The sequence below is a fragment of the Hyla sarda genome, chromosome 2 (genome assembly GCF_029499605.1).
Source record: "Hyla sarda isolate aHylSar1 chromosome 2, aHylSar1.hap1, whole genome shotgun sequence".
Lineage (NCBI taxonomy): Eukaryota > Metazoa > Chordata > Amphibia > Anura > Hylidae > Hyla > Hyla sarda.
Genome location: NC_079190.1, coordinates 365,188,452 through 365,207,841, shown reverse-complemented (window position 1 = coordinate 365,207,841; position 19,390 = coordinate 365,188,452). Strand labels below are relative to the sequence as shown.

At 43.4% G+C, this 19,390-nt stretch overlaps 1 protein-coding gene across 7 annotated transcripts in view; it reads left to right on the top strand.

Annotated features, from left to right (window-relative positions):
* Window positions 1–19,390, top strand: part of SYCP1 (synaptonemal complex protein 1) — a 955,469-nt gene that overhangs the window by 618,393 nt on the left and 317,686 nt on the right. For all 7 annotated transcript variants that reach the window (XM_056558361.1, XM_056558359.1, XM_056558362.1 and 4 more), the window contains one exon: window positions 4,312–4,384. In XM_056558361.1, the coding sequence (XP_056414336.1) occupies window positions 4,312–4,384 (73 nt within the window). The remainder of the gene's footprint in view (window positions 1–4,311; window positions 4,385–19,390) is intronic.

The following is a 19,390-nucleotide window of genomic DNA, read 5'->3' as shown; positions in this document are numbered from 1 at the left end:
GATAGAAACAGAGCTGTTAATACCATCCTCTATATCATTGATAAATAAATTAAACAACAGCGGGCCCAGTACTGAACCTTGGGGTACACCACTAATAACCGGGGACCAATCAGAGTACTAATCATTGACCACCACTCTCTGGGTATGATCCATGAGCCAGTGTTCAATCCAGTTACAAACTAAAATTTCCAAACCCAAAGACCTTAACTTACCTGTCAGACGTCTATTAGGGACAGTATCAAATGCTTTAGCAAAATCCAGAAAACACTATATCCACAGCCATTCCTCTGTCAAGGCTTCTACTCACCTCTTCATAAAAGCAAATTAGATTGGTTTGACAACTTCTATCCTTAGTAAACCCATGCTGGCTATCACTTATAATACAATTATCCCCTATGTATTCCTGTATGTAATCCCTTATAAGTCCCTTATAAGTCAAAAGTGATATCATATTGTTGAAATTTCCCAATGCTAGCTATATGTGTTTGTTTATATTGACATTCTATGTAATATGACCTATTTTATATATTACTTTCCTCGGCACAAGGGCCCTGTGCGTCGAGGAATAACTGTTAAAACATTTTTTAAACTTGAAATAAATTTTATATTTTCATGTTATAATTGAAGCACGATACAGTCATTATTATCAATATTTTTTCATCTATGTATCAGGCAACTGATGCTGGCCTTGAGAGGTTGGTTACTGTTTAAATTTTGCTATTTTAATTCCAACACCAGGTGTAGGTGTACAACCTCCTTACCTCGGCTAGTTAATTGTGAGCTGCACATCCCCTGTTTTGTTTTACCTATTTAAGTTTTAATTTGGTTTGTTTTATGTCTTTTTGTCAAAAAAGGCCAAGGATTTTTTCTGTAGGAAAAACACTGCAGCAAGATGATTTTATTATACTTTGACCTCTACGACCAAAATCTGCATTTCATGCTCAGGGACATTTTTTTTTCATGGCATAGTCAAAACATTTTCTTTTTCACAAACCAACAGAATCCTGTACCTTTGTCAGACACCAAATCATCCAATTTTCTCTAGACATTATAGCCTTTTTTTTATAGTCTAGAAATTTAACAGAAAACACATATTCCTGTCATTTTCAGCAGAAAAGCAATACAGCCGTGTCAAGGCAACATCACTTTAGGTGTGAGGAAGAGATCTGGCAGAGGCTAGAGCTTTGTCATGTTTTCTATTTTTGTGCAAAAGTCCTGTGCACTAATTTGGTAAATTGTGTGCAGCTGTGCAAAAAAACAAAATTCACCAAGCAAAGAAGGGTAAAATCTCTACCATCTCATACCAATCTCCCCTTATGTGAGCAGAAAGTAAAGCAACAACAGCAGCTGGCTCACAGCAAGTGTTATACTAAGCACGTAGCTTCTCCTGTTAAAGGGAAATAATCAGCATATTTTGGCATATATAATGCTTGACAACGCGTGATATAGGCTAAAATCATTATCCTCACCACCCGATGTTTGTGCACCCCAGGGATGGTGAAAATATTAAGTTATAATGTCCCCCGGCTGCCCAGCAAGTAGTCAGCTGGGTGCGGACTTTTGCTTACCAGCACCCTTTGCTCCGCTTTGCTCCAGCCGTGGCCCTGCACTGGAGGTTTGAATGACGGGGCCACGGCTGGAGCAATGTGGAGCAACGGGTGCTGGTAAGTAGGAGTCCCCGCCCAGGGAACTACTTGCTGTTCGGCTGGGGGGGGACTTTATAACTTAATATCTTCAAGATCCCTGGCGCAGAAATGATTATAATGATTTTAGCAGGAACGATAGGGAGGTAGATGATAATAAGTTTCAGGTAGAGAATAATAGATTGATCACAACCTGAGAGCTTCTGTAAACAGTGTTAACTTTTACTGAAGATTTTGTGTACACTTCATTAACATAACAGTCCCTTAGCATAACAACAGCTTTCCTTTGGAGATTGACAATGGTTGGGACTTTAGCATTCAGAGTCTTTTAGTCTATTGCGCTGTTCCACTGGATTTAGGGGAGTTAGTTGCGGTCCAGTAATCACGCTAGCATTAGCAGCAATTTAGATTTGAACTCACGATTTTGGTTCTGCTGAGGCCGTAGGTTTTGAGGCCTTGTGTGTCTTTGAAAGTTGCGTAGCACACCGTCCTATTAGTCCGGCATCCACGAGAGCAGCAACCCAATAGAGCAATAATTGGACGCAGCTCCCTTATATGGGCAGGGGCTGGACTAACACTAATTGGCCCATACTGATGTCAATCACCATTACAGAGATTTGTGGGTAACAGGTGACCCAAGGACCTCCTAAGGTCCTACAACATACCATAGAGGTTACTATTATGATCACATAAAAGACAAAGGTGCTTCCTTGTGTGGGATCAGCTGTGTTGCACAGGAAAAGGCAAAGTGAGAAAAACGTGCTCACCTAAACAGGTTGTGCTAATTCAGGCACAACGCTTACAAGGGCATGTAGGAGTGGATGGAGCTGCTGCGGCTCCCCCAACCGATGACATCGGCGTGAAGTGAGGATAACGGGAAGAGAAGGTGAAATCGGGAAGTAGTGTCTGCACTGCTCTGTGTTCGGTTGGAGTCGATAAGAACTCTGGAGTCAAAGATGTTAGTGGATCCAACTTTATTTCGTTCACACAACGCGTTTCTGGGTGTAAACCCTTTCATCAGGTGTGATCACGCCTGATAAAAGGGTTTACACCCAGAAAAGCGTTGTGTGAACGAAATAAAGTTGGATCCACTAACATCTTTGACTCCAGAGTTCTTATCGACTCCAACTGAGCAGCACGCACATTACTTCCCGATTTCACCTTCTCTTCCCGTTATCCTCATTATGAACACATGACCGAAGGTCCTGCGACGCCGAACAAGGTAAGTACTATGCATTACTATGAAATATAGATATAAGTATCAAATATAGACATATATTAACATTAGAGTTAGACTTAAAGAGAGGCGACTAGGGGCTGTCCCACCTGAACGTAGTTACTCTGACTTTGGGGACCTCTACACTAGGTACGGTATGCAATACGGTACCGGGACACCACATTGGCAATGATGGTAGGAGGAAACAGCCTAGCTGCTTCAAGGGAGAAAGTCATTAGTTGCTCAGCTCCGCTCCCAGCAGCAGAAAGATACAGCAGAAGGATTCATATTTATACAGCAGCACAAAGCTAGAGATAAGAATGAATAATTCTGTTCTATAACTATGAATGCTTCTGCTGTATGTTTCTGCTGTATAAAAATGAATATACATGCTTCTGTATAAAGATGTATATACATGCTGCTGTAAACAGATGAATCCTTCTGCCCGTTCATGCTGCTGTATGGAAATGAACTGTATCTTTCTGCTGCTAGTGCAGGAGCTGAGCACTGAATAATTTTCTCCCTATGAGCTGCTGTCGAGAGCTGAGGAAGGTGTGTGGGTGCCCTCTTGGCTGTGTGTTTGGAAATGTCCAGAGAGCTGAGAGGAGGAGTGGACACAAAATCGTCTAAGGCGCAACAAAATCCACCACACTGGACAGAGTCAGATATGGTCAGCTCATTTTTGGACCATATCAGTTTTTGTTGCCGGACTGAAAATTGTGGTGGTCTGCTGTGGTTTCAGTCTGCCAACAAAAACTGATACACTTCAAAAAGTGTATCAATTAAAAAATAAACTGGCTGGAATCACTATCTGACTCCATCAGACACATTTAAATGAATGTGGTGTGGCACGGATTCGGCAGGGATACAGCAGGAGCCAGTTTTTAAATTCTCCCGCTATCCCAGAATCGTTCTGTGAATGCATCCTTACTCACTTTAATGGAAAAACAAATGTAACAGGTTCAGGTGCAAAATGCATATACTTTATGAATGTGTCCTGTATGTACTTATAGATAGTTGTTCAGTTATCAGGTTATTCCTCCCCACATAAAATACACTGTTACCTCAACTAATCATGCATGTTTATTTAGTTTGGAGAGGGAAATAAGACACTGCTTGCTACACAACTCTGGCAATGTTTTTCTGCCTATGGATTAAAAGATTTAGCATGATTTAATATCACATGTTGATCCCTCTTTTTCCTACATTTGCCGTTGGGGACAAATCGGAATTGCACTACACAGAAGATTGTTGAAGGGAACATATTTGTGGTTTGGATGTCTTTTCTCTCAAAAATCATCAGTTTTACACTCTTCACACACATTGTTGTCTTAATAGAGATTGTACTTATTATTTAGGACACTTTTCTTAAATAAAAATAAACTTGAAATTAATGCACCTTTCTGGCAAACTTCTGACTGTGTTATAATCTATTTACAATAATACATTTAGGAAGGAGAATGAGTCATTAAAAGAGCAACTGAAAGCAAAGGATGAAGAATTTAGCATTCACTACAACGATAAGGTATTTGAACCAGAAGCCATGATTTGTGGATTAATGAAAAATTTATAACAAATAAATGCATAGTATGACTAACAAATTCATAAAAAAAAAAAAAAAAAAAAAAAGAATTGGCATGTTTCATTGGAGTCCATATGTATGCAGCAGTCTTTTAAAAGGAGAACTCCATATAAATGGCACCTTATGTACAGTACATTTTAGGCAGGTGTGGAAAAAATGCTGCAAAATAGAAGTGTTAATAGTTTATTTCTATTGCAAAAGTGAATGAACAGAAGGGGACTCTAAAATCAGTATTTGCCTTCAGGATAACATAAATTCTTCTAAGTGCACTTGCACAAAGTCAGGAATTTTGTAGGATTATAGTCAGGTTTATTTACCAATAAAACTAAACAGATGATAATGATCATTTTCATATAAAAGGTTGGTACACAGTCATAAACTAAAACAGACACAGCTGTGTAGGTGGCTTAAAGGGGTACGGGGCAGAGCCGTGACGTCACTATGCTCCGTCCCTGTGATCGCTAGTAATCAGACCCGGAGCGAGCACGCTCCGTGGGCTGATTCTAACGGGGTGCGGCGAGGAAGATCCTGGGGGTCCCCAGCAGCGGGACCCCCGCGATCAGGCATCTTATCCCCTATCCTTTGGATAGGGGATAAGATGTCTTAGCGCCGGAGTACCCCTTTAAAACTTGGTAAGAAACAACAAGTTCTGCTACAAAGGTTGTACAAGATAATGTCATACCACATTTCATACACCATGGCAAGACTAAGCACAGCAACAAGAAACAAGATAGTTATACTGTTATGTATTGTCTGTTGTGTATTGTCTGCTATGTATGTCTAGTACCACTAGATGGCTCTGTAACAAAGAGGTTCTAAAATAGTATAGCAATGTTATGTTTATCTTGTTTGTCACACATGTGAAAAAACTCTTTGGTTACGTGTTCAGTCTCCATTATGTTTGATTAGTAAATTAGTAAATTGGTTAATTATCAGCAATAATTAAGTACAAGACATAACAATTGGCGACGAGAATGGGATAACTAAGTAACTGGGTCCACACTACGTTTTGTCCCATACGGGAGCGCATACGGCAGGAGGGAGCTAAAAGCTCGCGCTCCCGTATGTAACCGTATGCGCTCCCGTATGTCATTCATTTCAATGAGCCGACCGGAGTGAAACGTTCGGTCCGGTCGGCTCATTTTTGGGCCGTATGCGCTTTTACAACCGGACCTAAAACCGTGGTTGACCACGGTTTTAGGTCCGGTTGTAAAAGCGCATACGGCGCAAAAATGAGCCGACCGAACGTTTCACTCCGGTCGGCTCATTGAAATGAATGACATACGGGAGCGCATACGGTTACATACGGGAGCGCGAGCTTTTAGCTCCCTCCTGCCGTATGCGCTCCCGTATGGGACAAAACGTAGTGTGGACCCAGCCTAATAGGATTATACAGAGTTCATTTGGATCTGAAAAATATTTAATTCCAGTTACTATGCTAAGTTTACAACTATAACATGGCTATCATTGGTCATATGAAGCAATTTGATGTTTCCAACCGATCTTCATGGAATTCATATGTTGAAAGATTGAGGTTTTATCTAGAATCAAATAAGGTATCTGATGCTATTCAGAAGCGAGCATTGCTCTCTGAAGTCTCCAAATAATTCCAGTGACTATTCTTATGCAGTGGCGTCACCAAGGAGGGGCCAGAGGGGGCCATGCCCCCCTCCCTGCATCATGCTGTGCCTACCATATGCCCCCCCCCCCCCCCCCAATTGAAAATGATACTTTTGTCATGGAACTAGATAGAAACAAAAAAGTGTATCGTTCCACTAACACTTCCCACCTGCAGGGGGCAGCAATCTGTGTGGGCACAGAGTTGGCAGCTCTGTATTCATTAGGAATCAGGAGCTCTGGTAAGCTCATGTAGTAAGCAGTGTGTGGGGATGGGGTGTAGTGGAGAAGGGTCCCTCTGCCGTTGATCTTTTAGCTAGGTCCAAGTTTACTGCATAGCAGGACTGTAGGGTAGTGCACCAACCGGTATACAGCTCCCTGTAGTGCCTGCACTGCCTGTGCTGCTGCCTGACAACATAGAGAGGAGGAAATTACAGCATTTATGAGGCACCCTGAAGAGGCTATAAAGTCAGAAAAGCAGACAGAGGGTCACTTCATGTGGCAGCCGCAGTGTACTCCTAGCTGCTAGTGTCACCTTAAAAATCAATCCTATGTCCCCCCCCCCCCTTAACACATGGTACAGCACTGACACACTGTGCAGCTCCTCTTGCTGTGACACACTACAGCTGTGCAGTTGAGACGAGCGGTGTAGGAGGATGTCTGCCAGGGGTGTCACTAGTATATACACCGAAATAACGGACAAAGAAAATGGTCATAACAAGTATAAATCTTTATTACACAAATACTAAAAACACTACAACATGTTAAAACAACATAAATCAAGAAATAAAGGATGGTTGCACATACAGAAAAAGGAGATGAGGATATTACATATGGCACCTACTGGGAATGGATAGACAACCTCGTAATAACAAGGGAAGAAGACTAAGACACAATTACAAATAAGCAATGTGTCTAATAACAAAAAGACTGGTGCCAAGATCAATCAAATAAATATACATACAATGTAACAAAGGGGTAAAGGCTGAAAGGCAATAAGGTTATGAGTAACAATTTAAAAACCGGCCATGCCACACACCCCACATGCAATACCTCACCTCACCCCGAACGCGTTTTCGCTAAGGCTTTATCAAGGGGCGTCACTAGGTTAAAACATTTGGGGGCCGTGCCCCGAATGTTAAGACAGGTGCCCCGAATGTCAGCTGACATGCACAGGCGCCCTGCACTCACTGTCTGCTCTCTGCCTGGGTTTCAGCTGCTGGGGAGGGCTGGGGAACAGTGCTGCCTGTGACTGTGTACAGGGGAAAGACCTACAAAGATTTTGACTGAATGGAGGATTTTTTTGTGTGTGTGTGTGGATATATGCAGTATGTATGTGTGTATATCTGTGTGTCTATGTAATGTGCCTGCGTATGAATATATAAAGTGCATGTGTGTGTGTGTGTGTGTATCTGTACAAAGTGTGCGTATGTAATACAGGGGGGACTACTGTATACAGGTTGGGCTAATGTACGGGAGGGGGAGGGCTAATGTATACAGGAGGATTACTATGTACAGGGGGGGCTAATGTATATAGGGGGCTTCTACCATATACAGGGAGAGCTACTTACTACCTACAAGGGGGGGGGGCTACTGTATAATGGGGAACTGCTACTATATACAGAGGGGGCAACCAGGGTGCCTCCAGCTGTTGCAAAATTACAACTCAACACAAAAAAAGAACTAGGGGCACTGTCTCTGTAATAGACCATAGGCCACCAATACATATACACCGAAAAAAAGGCCAAAGAAAATGGTCATAACGAATATAAATCTTTATTACACAAATACTAAAAACACTCCACCATGTTAAAACAACATAAATCAAGAGATAAAATATGGTTGCACATACAGAAAAAGGAGATGAGGGTATTACATATGGCACCTACTAGAAATTAAATAAACAACCTCGTAGTGACAGGAGAAAAGGACTAAGATACAATTACAGGTAAGCGATATGTCTAATAACCAAGGGACTGGTGCCAAAATGACACAAATATACATACAATGTAACAAAGGGGTAAAGGCTGAAAGAAAATAAGGTTATGAATAACAATGTAAAGACCGGCCATACCATATACCCCACATGCAATACCTCACCTCACCCCGAACGCATTTTCGCTAAGGCTTTGTCAAGGGGTGTGTTTCAGAAAGGAAGTCAGTGTTTTAAATACACAGAGGCCACCAATAGAAACAGTAAACGCCTCTCATCTGTTGTTTACATACCGCCCGTAAGCGTTGGATGTCCGGCACCATCAGGGTGACGTGCAAAAAGTCATATGATGCGCACTTCACTCTCACAATATCGCGATGTACGAGACTTCCGGCCTGTGACGCGCGCACAGTCACTAGGAGATATCGCGATGTATGGGATACCTCTCAGCAGTGGCGCAGGGGTCCTGGAAGTACGCATAGACGCGCATGACGTCAGCACGTTATGCGTGGGGCCCACATGACCTACCTGAGTAACGGTTGCTAAGTAACTGTAAACAAATACTAATATGGACAACAATGAGGACATATACACCAAAGTGAAACAGGTAAATGTGCAAAAGTGCTCAGAATAGTGATCAAAAAAGTGAAAGTGCCACAGAATCACTCACCCACCACCAAGAAGGGTATATCGCAGTGCCAAAGAGTGAAGAAACCTATAAAAAAAGAAAATATAATATAGTTGAAATATAAGAAATAAAATTAAATTAAATAAATGAATAAGTGAGTGTAATAGAGTGAAAGTGTGAGAGAAAGTGAAAATGTGTAAAATATATAAATCAATAAATATTCAGTGATCAGCTTGTGTATGTAATGTGTGAATGATGGATAAGCTAATAGGGGAAAATATTTATTTAGTTATAATTATGCAGCATGCATAATAAAGTGCATAATGTAAAATAATGATGGGAATGAAAAATGGGCACTGTGGTCGCCGGCAATCAGACCCGGAGCGAACACGCTCCAGGGACTGATTATAAACGGGGTGCCGTGTGCAAGATCACGGGGGTCCCCAGCGGCGGGACTCCGCGATCAGGCATCTTACCCTCTAGCCTTTGGATAGGGGATAAGATGTCTAAGCACCGGAGTACTCCTTTAAAGGGGTTATCCACATAAGGTGATTTTAGTACGTACCTGGCAGGCAGCAATGGACATGCTTAGGAAGGATCTGCGCTTGTCTTGGGGCTAAATGGCTATGTCATGAGATTAACATAACACTGTGGCTAGCTTTTTTTGAACTTGTATTTCCTGTTTGACTTTTCTTTTTTTGACTTCAAATCCCACAATTCCATTTTGCTCCCTCCCACACATCAGCCACCCCACCCATTGAAACAAAATCCCTGTGGTTTTCAATCAGGGTGCCTACAGCTGTTGCATTAGTTGCAGATTGATCCCTCCACCCATTGAAACAGACAGGCTCCCTGTCATCAACTGACTAGTGAGTTAGGTCTCGGCCGCATTGCAAGCTGGGAAAAATCTGAGACAACAGTCATTTTGTATGCTGTTAAAAATAAATAGTGGGGTGAAAATCACCGAAGAATTGTGAGAAAACCGTCACACATAGGTACGTATGCTATATTATGAACTACACTAACTTTACAGTCAAATAAAAAAAAATCCTGGAATACCCCTTTAATACTAATAATTAAGCTAAAAACCCCTGGCCCGGTTGCATTTTTCTCACCCAAAATAACTAAATAAATAATAAATAATTTGTGTCACAAACCACCAAAACACCACAATGGAAATACAATTTTATTTTTTATTCTAATTTTTTGACCCTGAGCTGGTCCCGCATCCCATGCCCCCATTACATGATAACAGACGTCCATGAACCAGTCCAGGATTTTTTGTATATAGAGTCCCATAGAAAAAACCCTCCCCCCTTTTTCCCACCACTCAACCTAAACTAAACCCAAACACAATGTGATGAAACCCCTAGAAAAAGAGAATATGCTAATATATACAAACATTAAATATATAAACACTAAATAAAAAAAAAAAATATATATATATATATATATATATATATATATATTGTGGCAGTGTGGCAAGGAAAGGGTGTATTTCCTTGGCTCACCCTGCAGAAGCTCTCACCTGCTTCTTAAGTAATGAGGCAGGAAGGAAGGGAGGTGTATATGAGATGGAGACTCAGTGTAATGGGGGCTCTTCCTAGGAGACAGCATGTGGGCTGTAGGGAAGAGACAGAGCCTGCTGAGGAGTACGCAGCCCGAGCTATGAGGGGCTCAAAGAGAGTGACATTGTGAGTAGAAGGTTGCAGGGGACATATGTTTAACCGGCTGAGGGAAGCTCAGTGGTTGTTAGTCAGGACAAGCTGATCTGTTTAGTCAGTGACCAGACGGTCTAGGATTTTGTTTTGTTCCTGCTTTTTGTTTATTTCTTTCCCTGCAACCTGTCTAATAAAACTGGCAAGGTGCCAGATTTGCATTATAAGCGTTTGTTTGCTGGTTTATTGAGAAGAAACGCATCCTGTAGCGTGGTCCAGGACGATCCCAGAGCTAATCCCCAAGATGGATCGTCACATTTTGGTGGAGGATGCGGGCACGCCGTTGCTAAGGGCACGCCGTTGCCAAGGGCAACCAACAAGCGAGTTAGAGAGGAGCTGTTGCTAGGAGCAACCTCCTGCAAGATTGCAAGTCGGAGGAGCCCAGCAGAGGAGTTCAAGCACAGTTTGGTGTCTGTGGAGGAGCGTTGCTAGGGGCAACGGATCGAGAATTTTTTTCAAGAAAATGGGGCAACTTCGAAAGGCTGTTGCTGGGAGCAACCGACGTGGACCACAACCGATGGACGCCAAGAAGAAGCAGAGGTCCCGTGAGTTGTCGGTGGGCGGAATCCCACTGTGGGTGGACTTGGATTGTTGCCAGACTGTATCTCGGATTATGCCAGAAATAATTACCTTTGTGAAGTCCCGCCCGGAGCCCGGTAAGACTGTTCAAATTACCTTTGATACATGTTTTGGGACAGTAAGCCATATGATGGAGGTATGTGCGGAACTTACAGTGGAAATTGTACTGGGCAGAGACTTTCCGTATTTCTGGCAGCTGTGGGATGCTGAGAGTGCACCTGAGAGTTCGCACACAAAGGTTCCGGAAGGAGTGAGGACTGGGGGGTCTCTACTGGACTGTGTGATTGGTGCTCTATATTGTGAACCCATGCAGGCTGATAATGTTTTTCTTGAAACACTTATGTTAATGTGTTCTGATGTAAAGAGTTCTATTCCCACCTCTTGCAGGACAAAAGAAAACCTGTGTGAGCTGGAAATAGAAGGTAAAAAGATGACTGTTTTGTTAGATCCAAAATGTGTAATAAGTCTGGTAAAGACCAGCTGCAGAAAGCCGGACCCCGCTATAGTGTCTATACAAGCCGGTATTTGGGGTTATAAAACAGTTAATGTGTGTATTTCTACTTCCTATGGCACCATAAGTCACAAGGTTGCAATAGAGCCTACCTTAGAGTATGAAGTAGTGCTGGGGAAGGATTTTCCATTTTTCCAGCAGTTGTGGGAAGATAGTCAGGTGACTAGAGCAGGAACACCTGATAGGCTCACAACACTTGGTTTTCACCACATAGCAGGGGACAGTAACTCAGCTGAGGACAGGGAGTGTCAGCAGACCCTAGGTATATGTCAGGTGGGAGTGTGCCATACCACTAGGGGAGCTGAAGAACAGTCTGCGAGTCAAGTTAAAGTGGTGACTGGAATAGAAGCTCCAGAGATGGCTGTGGAAAAACCAAAACTCCAGAAAAGAGTACCAGTGGAGCTGGGGGCTGCACTTACGGTCACAGACAGAGTCCTAAGTGAAGGAGACTGTGACAAGACAAAAGAAAAGTCTGCCAAGAAGCCAAGAGACAGTTCAGAGGAACTGATCAGGAATCTCCCTGACTCGCTGGTGCCAAGAGCCATTGAAGTTGTTGCTAGGGGCAACAAACTTACCGCCAAGGGATTGCCGGTCCGACGGGAGTGTTTAGCGAGAGTCTCCAGAGTTGCCAACGTGGTGGGAGAGGAAGAGTGCCAGGTGTCAGTGGCACCTGTTGTGGATGATAATAATGAGGCACAAGTGGCCGCAACCCCGGAAAAGGGGGAGACTTCATCGAGAGATGGAGAAGAGCTGGGTCGAGTGTCTGACAGAGGACCAGAGGATGTCTCAAGGTGTTACAGCGAGAGTGAGGAGACCGCTGTCAGTAAAAGGTCTCGGAAAAGACGAGCTGGCCTTGGGAAAAAACTGGAGCAGATCCAGAATCTGGAAGAAACCCTGCAGATGGTTTCTGTGAAGTTGTTGGAGAAAGAAAAAGAGGTACATCGCTTGACAGAGGAGAGGGACAAATCACTTGCTGACTTTAAAAAGGAGCAAGAAGTGAGGCTTCAGCTGGAAAAAGTCATGGAGCACCACAGAAGTGAGTTTGTGGCTCTGCAGGATGAACTGTCCCGCTCCCAGGGTCTTGTGACCAGCAAGGAGAGTGAAGTACAGAGTCTGGCCAAGCGGATGTCATTCCAGGAAGAAGAAGTGAGTCTTCTACATGGTGCATATCAGGCTCTGCAGAGTGATCACAAGGCTAGCCTGGTAGCCATGGAAAAAATAGAAAAAGAGAAGAATGAAATGAAGATGGAACCTGAAGCTCTTGCCAGCAATCTGGAGAGTGTCTCTAAAGCTAAGAGACAACTTGAGGAGGAAGTCAAGGCAAAGAATGCCCTTGCACATGCTCTTCAATCTGCTCGTCATCACAATGACTTGCTCCGTGAGCAGTATGAGGAGGCCCTGGAACAAGTTGAGACTCTGCAACATGAAAACAAGAACTTGCAACAGGAGATCTCAGATCTATCTCAACAGATTGGTGAGAGTGGAAAATCTATCAATGAGTTAGTGAAGTCCAAGAAACAGTTGCTGGACAGTGAGAAGGTGATCTCCGCACAACTCCAGAGTGAGCAGCTGAGATATATAAAGCTGGAAGATGACATGAAGATCTTAAAAGAGAGCCTGGAAGTGCAGAACGAAACGCGCAGAAGGTCCCACGTAGCTGCCTTGGTTCTGCTGGGAGCGCAACTCTACGAGCAGGTGGCTGTGCTGGCGGACAATGAACAATTGAGGAAACAATTGCTGTCTTCGGAAGATACTGTCAGGGACTTGACAGAGTTACTTGACAGTGAGAGGATGAAGTCCGCTAAGCTCCAGTGTAAGCTGCGAAAATGTGAGAAAAAGGAAGAGGACCAGGAAGTCCTAAAAGTGAGCAGAGACCAAGATATGGCGGAATTGGCTCAAGAAAGGCTTCTGGGGCCGAAGTTACAGGATACAGTTATGCTTTCTCTGATTGCAAAAAAGTCCTCTAAAGCTAAGATTGAGGTGAAGTCCTGTAAGAAGTCTCCTGAAGCTAGGACTGAGCTGAAACCTGGTGGGAAATCCTCTGAAGTGAAGACTAAGGAGAAGAGAGGTGGGAAATCCTCTGAACCTGAGCAGACCAAAAATTCTGAAGGTAATGCTGAGGCAGAGAAATCCTCTGAAGCAGAAGCTAAACCAGAGTCAACCTCAAAAGCTGTGAGTAAAGAGAATGGCACAACTGAAGCTACAGGTGAAGAGAAGAGTAAGCCTGAAGAAGCTGCAGTAGTAGAAGCTGATTCTACACAAGAATCTGAAGGAGCCAAAGACTCTGAAGCCAAACCTGAGGAAGCTGGTGCCCCAGAAGAGAAAGCTGGATGGGATGAGGTGAAACCATGTGAGAAATCCACTGAAGACAAGACTGAGGTGAAACCAGGTGGGAAGTTCTCTAAAGTTGAAACTGAGATGGACCCGTGTCAGAGGTCCTCTGACGGTACAGAGAACAAGTCAGTGGTTGGTGAAGCCACTGAGGCCGAAAGATTCTCTAAAGCAGAGGCAGAGGTCAGGTAAGCAAGAAGAAGACAAAGGTTAGAAGCATCGGTCCTCTCACTCCTTAATTTCAAGAACCCTGCCCACACCAGGGTGAAGAACCTGGTACTGGAGAGGTGTGACCGAGAGACTTGCAATTGGTGGCTGGTAAAAGTCCGGAAGAAAAAAGTCAAGGACTTCAGAGACTGTGGGACAAAAGTTGTCCAAGAGAAAGGAAAGGCAGATGGTTTCTGCCTTTCAAATACATGTGCTCCTTCCCGGTGGTCTGAGCAAAGGGGGGGGGGGGGATATGTGGCAGTGTGGCAAGGAAAGGGTGTATTTCCTTGGCTCACCCTGCAGAAGCTCTCACCTGCTTCTTAAGTAATGAGGCAGGAAGGAAGGGAGGTGTATATGAGATGGAGACTCAGTGTAATGGGGGCTCTTCCTAGGAGACAGCATGTGGGCTGTAGGGAAGAGACAGAGCCTGCTGAGGAGTACGCAGCCCGAGCTATGAGGGGCTCAAAGAGAGTGACATTGTGAGTAGAAGGTTGCAGGGGACATATGTTTAACCGGCTGAGGGAAGCTCAGTGGTTGTTAGTCAGGACAAGCTGATCTGTTTAGTCAGTGACCAGACGGTCTAGGATTTTGTTTTGTTCCTGCTTTTTGTTTATTTCTTTCCCTGCAACTTGTCTAATAAAACTGGCAAGGTGCCAGATTTGCATTATAAGCGTTTGTTTGCTGGTTTATTGAGAAGAAACGCATCCTGTAGCGTGGTCCAGGACGATCCCAGAGCTAATCCCCAAGACGGATCGTCACAATATATATAAAGGGAGAAGGAGTGTGATATCCAAATGTGATATCCAAAAAATGAGATAGAAGCGGCACTCCACGTGGTTTATTCACTCATCTGTGTACAGCAACGTTTCGGCTTATCAATAAAGCCTTTCTCAAGCATAAGAAAACAGTGCAAAATGGTGTATATATATCCACCCCCTAATTGCACATGCAAACAGGGGGGGCATGTTAACACAATCTCATCACAACAAAAAAAAAACATTTAAGAGACAGCAATAGGTCATATAAACAAACGTGACAAATAAAGTATAATGCACCCATATACAATATAGAGTCAAATATCGTGCAATCGTGTACAGTGCACATAAGTAGTGTACATACAGTCCCATAATTAGTGTCTGGTCCGGTATCAAGGGAGGCGCTCACCTGTTGACGTGAACATCTTTAGCCAATGGATCTCAAGCGTTCATCTCAGTGGTAATGTTTGTAAACAGATCACTTGCGCATGTTCCCGCTCACTGTATCCAATTCCGGCCGGAAGTTGTCGGTGGTCACGGGTTCAAGCGTACGTTCATTCAATATAAACAGCAGTCTTGTCCTCTGCGCATGCGTGTTTCACTGGCCTGAATATGCATCCGCCATCTTAAGTGTTGGCACTTGCTGTATATGGGCCATATTAGCAAAACCGCATCCGCCATAATGTTTATTGGCATACCCAAGGGCAAAACTAAATGGGACATATGAAACAGAGGACAGCCATACTACTAATCAAACATAGAGGAAGATCAAATCGAATTAATAAAAAGTGTATACGTAATATCAAAACACGTGTCTGATTGTGTGCGGTATGCTTCAGCCAAGTCCCATAGTTAGAGGCTCCATCCATTCAAAAAAGGTCCCTTTTATACTTAACTCCTTAATGACAAAGGACATATATTTCCATCCTCCGGTGACCCTGCGTCATTTCGGGTCAGTCCCGGTGGCCATCAACGGCCGGGATCCACGGCCAATACAGGACATCACCGATCGCGGGGATGCCCTGTATTGACCCTTCAGACGCAGCGATCAAAGCTGACCGCCGTGTCTGAAGCGAAAGTGAAACTATCCCGGCTGCTCAGTCAGACCGTTCGGGACCGCCGTGGTGAAAACGCAGCGTCCCGAACAGCTTACAGGACACCGGGAGGGACCTTACCTGCCTCCTCGGTGTCCGATCAGCGAATGACTGCTCCGTGCCTGAGATCCAGGGAGGAGCAGTCAAGCGCCGATAACACTGATCACAGGCGTGTTAATACACACCAGTGATCTGTGTAAAAGATCAGTGTATGTAATGTTATAGGCTCCTATGGGGGCTATAACATTGCAAAAGAAGGAAAGAAAAAAAAGTGTTAATAAAGATCATTTAACCCCTTCCCTAATAAAAGTTTTCCCATTAAAAGATGTTCCCATAAAAAAAATAAAACAGTGTAAATAAAAATAAACATATGTGGTATCGCCGCGTGCATAAATGTCTGAACTATAAAAATATATTGTTAATTAAACCGCACGGTTAATGGCGTACACGTAAAAAAAATCGAAAATCCAAAAAAGCATATTTTTGGTAATTTTTATACCATTAAAAAATGAATAAAAAGTTATCAAAAAGTCAGATCAAAACAAAATGGTACCCATAAAAACTTCAAATCACGGCGCAAAAAATGAGTCCTCATACTGCCCTGTACGTGGAAAAATAAAGTTATAGGGGTCAGAAGAGGACATTTTTAAACGTATACATTTTCCTGCATGTAGTTATGATTTTTTCCAGAAGTACAACAAAATTAAACCTATATAAGTAGGGTACCCTTTTAACCATATGGACCTACAGTATTATGATAAGGTGTCATTTTTACCAAAATATGCACTGCGTAGAAACGGAAAAGTTACAAAATTGTGTTTTTTCTTCGATTTTGTCGCACAATGATTTTTTTTTTTCCGTTTCGCCGTGGATTTTTGGGTAAAATGACTAATGTCACTGCAAAGTAGAATTGGTGATGCAAAAAAATAAGCCATAATATGGATTTTTAGGTGGAAAATTGAAAGGGTTATGATTTTTAAAAGGTAAGGAGGAAAAAACAAAAATGCAAAAAATGAAAAACCCTGCGTTTTTAAGGGGTTAAGACAGTTCCAACTCATCAGCATATAACAGCCTATCTCAAACTAAATATTTTCAGGACATATAGGGATCACCTACACCACATTGTCTTCATCCTAATCCTGGGGTTATCAGACATTGATTGGCTTCTTGTGGTGCCCTACCAGGTCCATGTTTATAAACTGTCTATGTGGGACATGCAACACCCCCTAGGGACAAATACAGCTCCCACATGCAATCATAAATAAATAATAGATACTGCCCTCAATTGGTTATATAACTATCTAGGTCGTCCAATGTGTCTAGAGATGAGCGAACTTTTCAAAAATTTGATTCGGCCGATTCGCCGAATTTTCCCGAAAAGTTTGTTTTGATCAGAATTTGTTTGCGGCGAATCAATATTAACCTCTTCAGGACACAGGGCGTATGGATACGCCCTGCATTCCGAGTCCTTAAGGACCGAGGCGTATCCATACACCCGTGGGAAATCCGGTCCCCACTGCTAGCCGGTTGGGGACCGGAGCCGGATGCCTGCTGAAATCATTCCTGAGACCCCCCCCCCATGTCGGCGATCGGAGAAAATCGCATGTCAATTCAGACATGCGATTTTCTCCAATTCCGGGCTGATCGGGTCTCTGGTGACCCGATCACCCGGAAAATAGGGCTTATCGGAGTTGCCAGCAACAGCTCCGATCAGCCTAAAGGATAGGAGTGAGGTCGCAAAGCTGCGATCTACTTCTATCCCCTGGCATTACACAGAACGGAGTTCTGACCAATGGCAGCGCAAGACAGGGGGTTGCCATAGCAACCCCCCGTTCTTCCCGCCCGTGGATGTCGAGGGGCTCTGGAAAGAAGATGGAGGCCGTACCTGCAGGAGAAGATGCCTGGGGACCTGGGATCTTCGCTGGAGCCTGCAGGATCCTGATCAGGTAGGGAATCGACAGTGGGGGGGAATTGAAAGTGAAAGTAAATCGATCTTTACTGTGGCAACCACTAGGGGGGCCAAACTGCAACTCCCAGCATGCCCAGAGAGCCAAAGGCTGTCTGGGCATGCTGGGAGTTGTAGTTTTGCAACATCTGGAGGGTCACAGTTTGGAGATCACTGTCACAGTGGTGCCCAAACAGTAGCCCTCCAGATGTTGCCAAACTACAACTCTCAGCATGCCTTGACTGCCCAGGCATGCTGGGAGTTGTAGTTCTGTAACATCTGTCCCTTCAGATTTAGCAATTTTCATGACATTTTTGAAAATTGCTGCTCTACTTTGAAGCCCTCTAATTTTTTCAAAAAGCAAAAGTATGTCCATTTTATGATGCCAACATAAAGTGGACATGTTGTGTTTGTGAAGAAAAATAAAATTGATTTGGAATATCCATTTTCCTTACAATTAGAGAGCTTCAAAGTTAGAAAAATGCAAAATTTTCAAAATTTTAATGAAATTTTGGGATTTTTCACCAAAAAAGGATGCAATTAACGCCGAAAATTTACCACCAAAATAAAGTAGAATATGTCACGAAAAAACAATCTCAGAATCAGAATATTCGGTAAAAGTGTTTTCGCGTTATTAATTTGTAAAGTGACGGTGGTCATAATTGCGAAAAAGGGCTCAGTCCTTAAGGTGAAAAAGGGCTGTGTCCTTAAGGGGTTAAAAAAGGCTATTTCTAGCCTACATACAGCCTCTATAGGGGTATAGAACACTTTGCTGTGTCCTAAAACGCATATGGAGTGTGCTGGGGTTGTGAAATAATACTGTTATTCAGAATAGCATGCAGATTACCGGCATCGCTCTTAGAATCACTGCCGCACAGCAGCACAATGTAAGAGCCTGGTGGTGGCATCAGTGTCAGGAGACCATATAGTGACTGAATGACATAGCGTGGACATGTTGGCAGCAAGAGGAGACCATTTAGTGCCTGAATGGCACAGTGTGGAGTTGGCTGATGCACTAGTACACTACACACCAGGGCTTCACAATTCCCCCCCCCCCCCCCCCCCAAAAAAAAAAACCCACTATATGACATTTTTGACAAAGATTTCTCATTGGTAGCACCCGCTATCCAAAAATTTGAAATTAACAGACCCAGGCCCCACCTCTGCGGCATCAGTAACCCATATATTGCCTGAAGGACACAGCCTGGAGTTGGCTGATGCAAGAGTACACACCAGGGTTTCACAATCCCCCCCCCCCCCCACCAAAAAAACAACACAATATATAAAATTTTTGACAAAGATTTCTCATAGGTAGCACCCGCTATCGAAAAATTAGAAATTTCCAGACCCAGGCCCCACCTCTGCGGCATCAGGAACCCATATATTGCCTGAAGGACACAGCCTGGAGTTTGCTGATGCACCAGTACACACCCGGGCTTCACAATCCCCTCCAAAAAAACAACAACATTTTAGAAATGTTTTAAAGAAATACCTTTGTGTAAGAACAAGCGCATATCCAACAGTTCACAAGACTCTATAATGCAGGACGGTGGACCACCAAAAGACATTCTTCTCAAAAATAATAAACCGCACAATGTTTGAAATTTTTTTTACAAAAACTAATTCAATAT